Here is an 8,473-nt window from a genome sequence, read left to right as displayed (position 1 = left end):
CATTCCTAAAAATTCTCTCTACTCTTTCCTAAAATATCTAATTTTTTTTTTTAAGAATAATTAAGTATATTTATTCATAAAATACCTAAACCATTTTTCTAAATAGGTAGATATTTTTATTTCTAAAATACCTAAATCATTTTCCTAAATATATAATGGACTTATACAAGGCTAGTGATGATATTTTAACATTGGTGTCATGCTCCCCATGAACACCTTCATCATTGTATTGTGTGTGTCCGCATTCATCATCTCCAGGGAAGTATCCATATGCTTATATACCCACAACATGCATGAGGTCTCTCTAATTCTCATTTTAACATCNAAAGAAACTCACACAATAATAATCTCAAGAGATCAAGACAGAGCATACTGAGAATTTCAAGAGATCAAGACAACCTACACCAACCTTGCTTTGATACCAGATTGTTGAACACAACACAACTATCTGTGGGAAACACTCAACACTCGCACACTTTATTAAGACCAATCGAGAAGTGTGACAAAACACAACTTATCTGTGGGAAACACTCGCACACTTTATTAAGAGCACACTTTATTAAGACCAATCGCGAAGTGTGAGAAATACTCGCACACTTTATTAAGACCAATCGAGGAGAGATTACAAGGCACTCTGTAGAACTACACGCTGCTTGGTATTTCTTTCGATGAAAAAAGTAGGGAGGGTGGAAGGGTATTTATACTAGAGTCTACAGCATTCATTCCTAAAAATTCTCTCTACTCTTTCCTAAAATATCTAAAAAAAAATTTTTTTTTAAGAATAATTAAGTATATTTATTCATAAAATACCTAAACCATTTTTCTAAAATAGGTAGATATTTTTATTTCTAAAATACCTAAATTATTTTCCTAAATATATAATGGACTTATACAAGGCTAGTGATGATATTTTAATATTGGTGTCATGCTCCCCATGAACACCTTCATCATCGTATTGTGTGTGTTCGCACTCATCATCTCTAGGGAAGTATCCATATGCTTATATACACACAACATGCATGAGGTCTCTCTAATTCTCATTTTAACATCTTCTATGACACAAGCCTAGTCTTATCTCTTTATTACGTTTAGTAACACACGCTCGTTTGGAATGGTGGTGTCGTTGGTTATCATCTCCCTTTTAACACACTCAAGGTGGTCCCCTTTTGAAAATTCCGTTGGAAGAGTGCAGGCATCACCTGCTGCCCCGTCCTTCCTTGTTTCCCTCGTCCTTTCTCGTCTCCCCCACCTCTCGTCTTCATCCCAACTTTTCTCCGTTTCCTTTTGGAATTTTCTTTCAAGAGGCTCCCACAAGTCTTCCCATTGTGTTCGAGTCATAGCAAGAAAGATCTTGTGGAGTGTAAAAAAACTTCTACGTTATTGGAATACTTGAAAGACTATGCACACTACGATATTATGTACACCATGATATTATATGCGCTTCTTTCCCTCCACAATTTTTGTACGCTAGTCGACGGTCAAGTCTATGGCATACATATACAAGTCTACTTGGAGTCTATGTGCATGAACGTGGGCCGTGTGTAGAGAAGTAATACACAGCCAATCAGCCTCAGTTAAAAAGTGAAACAAGGCCATGATAATGATGAAATGATAGATTTCAACATGATTGCTTTTTTTTTACTCCAATAGTGGAGCTACTTAGTATTTTTAAATACTCAAGTCAGGTGCTACTTTTTTTCAGGTGAAGATAAGACACCCTTATACACATGACGATGTTGTTATAAATGCCATGAATCGAAGCTAGGGTAGTTACATTTTTGTTTAAATTGTAGTCCTTAGGTTAGTTCAGAGCATTTTCATGCTTTGAACTTGGTGTTACTCCATTGTTTATGAAATGTTTTAAATTAATTCTTCTACTCAGTGTAGACATCTGATATATGCAATGACAACCTTAATTTTCGATCTATAATTGAAATAGATTGTCGGTCTATTTCAATCATTACGTTCATTTATTTTCCCTTCTGAAGATGGAACGTTCGACTCGGGTTTACCATATTTAAAAATCAAATTAAATTTAAATGGTTAAGTTTTAAACACAACTCATTCTAAATGGAAATAAACTTGAAAAGTATGAAATTATTCTTAGCTTTTCTAGTAAAACAAAGTATCTTTTGTGTTTATGGTTGAGAGGTAATGTTGGGATAATGTTTTGTGTTGTCAAAACCATAATTATTCTGATCAAGATGGCCGCCTGTCACCAAACCTCCATCACCATCAATTGCACATTAACACGTGTAAAGAAATTACTTGATGTAACGTGAGAAAAGGAATGTTAAATGTTAATTTAATGAATCATTCTGGTACAACTTCTTTAAATGTTCAAAACAAAGCCTTCGGATCAGCTGTGATGTAACGATGCAATAACTTATGAGGGTAAATTGGAGATTTCTCCCTTCCCACTCTTGCACCGTTCTCTAAATTTATGAAGAACGTATATTAGTAGTTGAGTACGTGTTCATACGTCGTTTGAGTTTAATACCCAAAAAGAGAGACACATTCAAAATTTAATACGTCTAAGGTAGTGACAATACCCAGTTTCAACCAACCCACAATAACAATCGTCCAAACTCTGAAATCCTTCGATAATACCACACGACCGAAAAAAAGAAATTCAAGAGAGTTGGACAATTAATTTTAAAATCAAAATTACTACGTTAATGAAATGAGACTAGAGACCAAATTATATATTTTAAAAATAGAGAAATTATATCTAAATTTGAGTTTAAGAAATTAGGTGGAATATTATATACCATTCAAATATTATTTCAGTAGATATTATATTGAAAAAGAAAAATTATTTATTAATTTTTTAAATGAACATTTTAAAAAAGTATATAAAAAAATGGAGATATTTTCTTTAGAAAATTAAATCCGTGTGAAGAATCTCATTCTAATTCTCGAGGATATAGAGATGATGAAGACTTTTCCTTCCCAACTCGTGCCATAAATTTCAATACTCATCATTTTACCGCCAGTAATGTACCTTTACATCTGCATTAAGTGGCGTGTATATTTGAAAAATTCCGAAACAAAGATAATTATTTTTATAAAGAAAAAATGTCGTGAATATTAAATTATATAATTCATACTCCAATTTGTTACCTTATAATATAATATATAGTTTTTTTTTTCTTTTCCTCGAAAAATTAAAATAATAGCAATTTTAAAATTTATAGTTTTAAACTCTTTTATTTGTTTGATATCATAGGGAATAAGAAACTAACCTTTTCCCTTAAAACAAGGAACGAACAAGAAAAAATTATCATTTTTAATTTTTAAAAAAACAAGAAACTATANTTGCAATGAGTGATGCTCAAGATTTGAATTCTTTTGCTTCGTTTCCTCTTTTTTCTTTTTGAATTTATGGAAAAGAAATGTGTTCTCTATTAAGAATATCTCATCTTTTTCATTTTTTTTCTTTTTGGGAGGGACTTCGTTGATATTGAGATAGATAAACAACTCTCATTTCTTCCATATTTATGTTTCTGGAATGCTAATTTAGCCTGGGCAGATTTTGAATTCAAACAATTCTCCCTTGGAAGCTTAGAAATTGACTAGAAAGTATGAAATCACTGCAACCCTTTGTAGAGAGCTTAGGTTAAGTTCTAAAGTATTTGATACCTGTTTTCTCAACGTAGATGAACAGGAATCTGATAAGAAAATTGGTTATTGGTCTGAAATCTATTGAACTGTAAGGGTATTTTGCAGAAAGGGACCAAAAATTCAGGGAAAGAGTTACTTTAGAAGTGTGCAAACTTGGCTTTTCTGTGGGTCTCATCACCTATTGTTGACGTGCAATTAAAGAGATTCTTTAATTCCTTTCATCTATGAAGAGTGTTACCTTTGGAAAATTATATTTTACTTATTTCTTCCTTGAAACTTTGGTCGATTCTTCGTCTCTATTAAGATGTTATGCTCTGAATCTTATATGTCAATGTCTTTTATGCCTTTCTTGTTGACGTTAAATACGTAAAATAACTGCAGATATCAACGATATGGAGACACTCCTATAAGGGTGGTCAGTGGAAACCATGTATCAACAATTCCTCAGGAGGTAAGAGACCTGTCAATGACTCTGAATCATGTATTGTTTCTTGTATATGTGTATTTCAAGGAATTCCCATTTTTCTATTCCGTTTTAAACGTGGAAAAATCACTTTATGCCAAAGATGCTCAGTTTTTTTAATCCTTGAGGTTAGCCCCAAAGTCGCTTTGAGAGGTGGCGGCTCTCTTAAGCCATTCTGAGTTCCGCTTCCTTTCGTAGATGATCGATATCATTTTCAGAATGTTACAAAGTTCTTGCTTTCTTGGGACATTAACTGTTTCATTTATTCTTTGGAATCATATGTCTGGTTTTCTTTTAATTTTTATAGGCCTACCTGAGTCAAATGGATATATTTATGTTGAGGCAAATGGCGGTCTAAATCAGCAGAGAACATCGGTTGGTTTCTTTTACATCTCCTTTTGTTTCTTACTACCCGACCCCGTGAAAGAAACTGTTCTCTAAGAAATAGCTTTCTCTGCAACAATGCGTTTTTTTCTCATTCTATGTCGTTATTGTAGATATGCAATGCAGTTGCTGTGGCTGGCTATCTTAATGCAACGCTTGTAATTCCTAATTTTCATTTCCACAGCATTTGGAGAGATCCTAGGTTTGTCTACATTATACTTTATACTACAAATCTTAACACTTTTGTTGAAGCTTGATGTTATCCAGCTGATAAGAAAATTTGTACGATGTATCCGTCTTCCGAGACTAATTTATTTAATGTTGGGTTTTCTTGTTCAGCAAGTTCAGCGAAATATATGATGAGGAATATTTTATCAAGACCTTAGAGAATGATGTACGCATTGTTAACAAGATTCCGGAATACATAATGGAACGCTTCGACCACAACATGACTAATGTCTACAACTTCAGAATAAAGGCATGGTCGTCCATTCAATATTACAAGGATATGGTGCTTCCGAGATTACTTGAAGAACTGTGAGTGTTTCTGTTCTAACCATTAGCTTCTCGTTTCTCGACAATCATAGACTTGCATTGTTAAATGTTTGTGGAAGATTTCTCCATCACATTTTCTACCTATAAGTGTGCTTCAGAACAATAAAGAATATGGAAATTAGTGCCCCAATAATGTAAGAGTAGTGTTAGGAACCTACGAACCAGGAGATGAGGGGATTCCCACCCAAAAGCTACAAAGCATAGCAAGGGAGAAACTAACATGGGAGTAATAGCACTAGCCACACAACTTTAGAAGATCTTAGCTTTCCCTCTAAAGGTCCAGCCCACGAGGGCTCCACACTTGTAGGGAAGCATATCAATAAATCAATTTCTTTCCGGATGAAGGGCCACCCTCTGTGAATGAAGAGACAATGAAGGAAGAGATGGTCCAAAGTTTCCCACCTCCTTATAACATAAGCAACAGAAGGAGGGGGAAGACCCAAGTTCCTTTGGAGCTTCCCTAGAGTATAGAGGTTTCTTTAAGCAAGCAAAAATGAAAACAATCTCATTTTGTGAGATCCCACATCGGTTGGGGAGGGGAACTAAGTATTCCTTATAAAGGTGTGGAAACCTCTCCTAACAGACACGTTTTAAAACCTTGAGGGGAAGCCTAGAAAGGAAAGCCCAGGGCTATTACACATCTTCTCTGGAATCTTGAACCTCCAAACAAGTTTTACTAGGTGTTTGAATTTCTTTATAAATAAAATGTCTTNGGCTTCCCCTCAAGGCTTTAAAATGCGTCTGTGAAGGAAAGGTTTCCACACCCTTATAAAGGGTGTTTCGTTCTCCTCCGCAACCAATGTGGGATTCTCATAGTATACATCCAAATGGGATTGTGTCTTTATGATCCCTAGGAAATGAACTATGGCTAAATGTTCAAAATTTGTGGATATGGGCTGAGACATCGAGTTGATAAGATTAGGAACATTAAGAAAAATCTTGTGGTGCGATCTTGTGAAAGATTTGGAAGAAAATAAATGAGGTATGGGAGTGTAAAGGTTTTATTTTACCCTTATGGTACTCTACAAATAAAGGGTTTCATTCTTTTTCCTATATATGTTTGCTTTGACAGTGAGTTCGTGAACACCTAGGCTTCTTCACTTTTCTCTCTCCCGTTCTTAACCCTCGATGGACATATATTTCCATTTTGTGTATGACTAGGAAAAAGACCACACGCACACACACAGACTTGTATCTATATATATATATATATATATATATATATTGTAGAAACCAAAATATATAATGAATAAGCTCTATCTTGTGAATCTTAGGTGTTCGATAAGCATTTGGTTTTTGAAAATTGTTATTGTTTTCTCACAATTTTCAAAAGAAAATATTTTCAGTTTTCGAAACTTGGCTCGGTTTTTTTTGTTCTTTTTTGAATTAAACAAGGGAATATGATTCAAATGACAAAAACTAGGCTTGGAGTTTGAAAATACCCGTAGAAATTAGACAACAAACTGAAGAAATCCATCCACGAAAGTAATGTTTATAAGCTTGATTTTCAAAAACAAAAAACTAAAGGCTTATCAAACGAGGTCTTGATCTGCTCGTTATTCATACTGTGAATGTTTTGATCTTAACTTTTGGAATAATTGGGAGTTCACTCATTTCAGGGTTATTAGAATTTCACCTTTTGCAAATCGATTGTCGTTTGATGCTCCTCCTGCTGTTCAACGGCTTCGATGTTTAGCAAATTATAAAGCGCTAAGGTTTGCTAATCCCATTTTATCCTTGGGAGAGATTTTGGTTGCGAGGATGAGAGAACGCAGTGCCAGTAATGGTGGCAAGTATATTTCTGTACACCTTCGCTTTGAGGAGGTATGTTTTGAAAAATTGAATGTATTTTGAGTTTACGAAAATGAGTTTATGAAAACCTGCTTTCAAACTTGGTTAACAGGATATGGTTGCGTTCTCGTGTTGTATTTTCGATGGTGGACATAAAGAGTTGGAAGACATGAAAGCAGCGAGAGAAAAAGGATGGAAAGGGAAATTCACAAAACCGGGCAGAGTCATACGTCCTGGTGCCATAAGGATTAACGGAAAATGTCCGATGACTCCGTTAGAGGTGCTTGCATCGTACTATTACCTATATTTCATGATGATGCTTCAAGAGCACTGTGTAATTCTTGTATTCAACAGGTTGGGTTGATGCTCAGGGGAATGGGATTTGACAATAGCACATTTATTTATTTGGCATCGGGAAAGATATACGACGCGGAGAGAAATATGGCTCCGCTTTTGGAGATGTTTCCAAATCTGCTTACGAAGGAAATGCTGGCATCACCTGAAGAACTTTCCCCATTCAAGGTTGAATTTTGAGTTAAGTTCTTTTATATTGTGAAGTTTTTATGGACACCATTTTTGCTTTCAGAACTTTTCTTCGAGGATGGCTGCTATAGACTATACGGTTTGTCTCCACAGCGAGGTGTTCGTGACGACACAGGGAGGCAACTTCCCTCATTTTCTGATGGGTCATAGAAGATATTTGTACGGCGGACACTCCAAAACTATCAGGCCGGACAAACGCAAGTTGGCATTGCTTTTTGATAACCCTGCCATTGGGTATGCCTTACTTACTCATGAGCATGATGGTTTAATTGCAAGTGGTGGTATTTAACTATGTTCTGCTCATTTGTTTTTTGTTTCCCAGATGGAAAAATTTCAAGAGACAAATGTTGAGCATGAGGAGTCATAGTGATTCCAAGGGATTTGATCTCAAAAGGCCGAACGACTCGATATACACCTTCCCTTGTCCAGATTGCATGTGTTTTACGAACAAATCAAACGATACGAAATCATCGTTAGCCTCGTGATTGGTTGAGAGTGGAAATGTATTGTTGTTGCTGCTAACCCAACATTTTCTTTTGTGATTCTTTCATTTTTTTTTTCACCTTCTGACACAGCAAGAAATGGGTTGATGAGAGCATATTGGGTCTTGACTGAGGCATTTGGAAGTGAAGCTGCTGCTGTATCTAACCATAGTGTTTTTGGTTTTGTTGTCTTTGTTTTTGAGATGTTCTTTTGTGATAGGTGGTTGTTAGATAGACTTCAGATTTATACTGTAAAAGTGAGTGTAGTTTTCTTAGATCGTCTAATTTTCAGTCAATATTTTACTTTTCAAGAATTCGTTTTTCAACCCTTATTTGCAATTAATTGTACTATACTTCCTCTTCCGAATCCTGCTGGGAATTAGATTTTCATTGTTGTCGGTATGACTTCTAAATTGTACCATACTTGACGTTTCNTATCTAACCATAGTGTTTTTGGTTTTGTTGTCTTTGTTTTTGAGATGTTCTTTTGTGATAGGTTGTTAGATAGACTTCAGATTTATACTGTAAAAGTGAGTAGTTTTCTTAGATCATCCAATTTTCAGTCAATATTTTACTTTTCAAGAATTGGTTTTTCAACCCTTATTTGCAATTAATTGTACTATATACTTCC

General features: G+C 35.0%; 1 protein-coding gene across 1 annotated transcript; it reads left to right on the top strand.

Annotated features, from left to right (window-relative positions):
• Positions 1 to 4,005: 4,005 nt before the first annotated feature.
• LOC111785970 (protein ESMERALDA 1-like) lies at positions 4,006 to 8,247 on the top strand (the record flags this gene model as incomplete). The annotated part of the gene is made up of 9 exons (XM_023666325.1): positions 4,006 to 4,075; positions 4,395 to 4,462; positions 4,585 to 4,673; positions 4,811 to 5,008; positions 6,646 to 6,850; positions 6,930 to 7,097; positions 7,172 to 7,339; positions 7,404 to 7,594; positions 7,683 to 8,247. Coding segments are annotated over 9 exons (1,320 nt in total), but the record flags the coding sequence as incomplete, so codon positions are not given.
• Between the last annotated feature and the right edge of the window lie 226 nt (positions 8,248 to 8,473).

The sequence above is a fragment of the Cucurbita pepo genome, unplaced genomic scaffold (assembly GCF_002806865.2).
Source record: "Cucurbita pepo subsp. pepo cultivar mu-cu-16 unplaced genomic scaffold, ASM280686v2 Cp4.1_scaffold000869, whole genome shotgun sequence".
NCBI lineage: Eukaryota > Viridiplantae > Streptophyta > Magnoliopsida > Cucurbitales > Cucurbitaceae > Cucurbita > Cucurbita pepo.
This window is presented reverse-complemented; position numbering and strand designations above follow the sequence as displayed.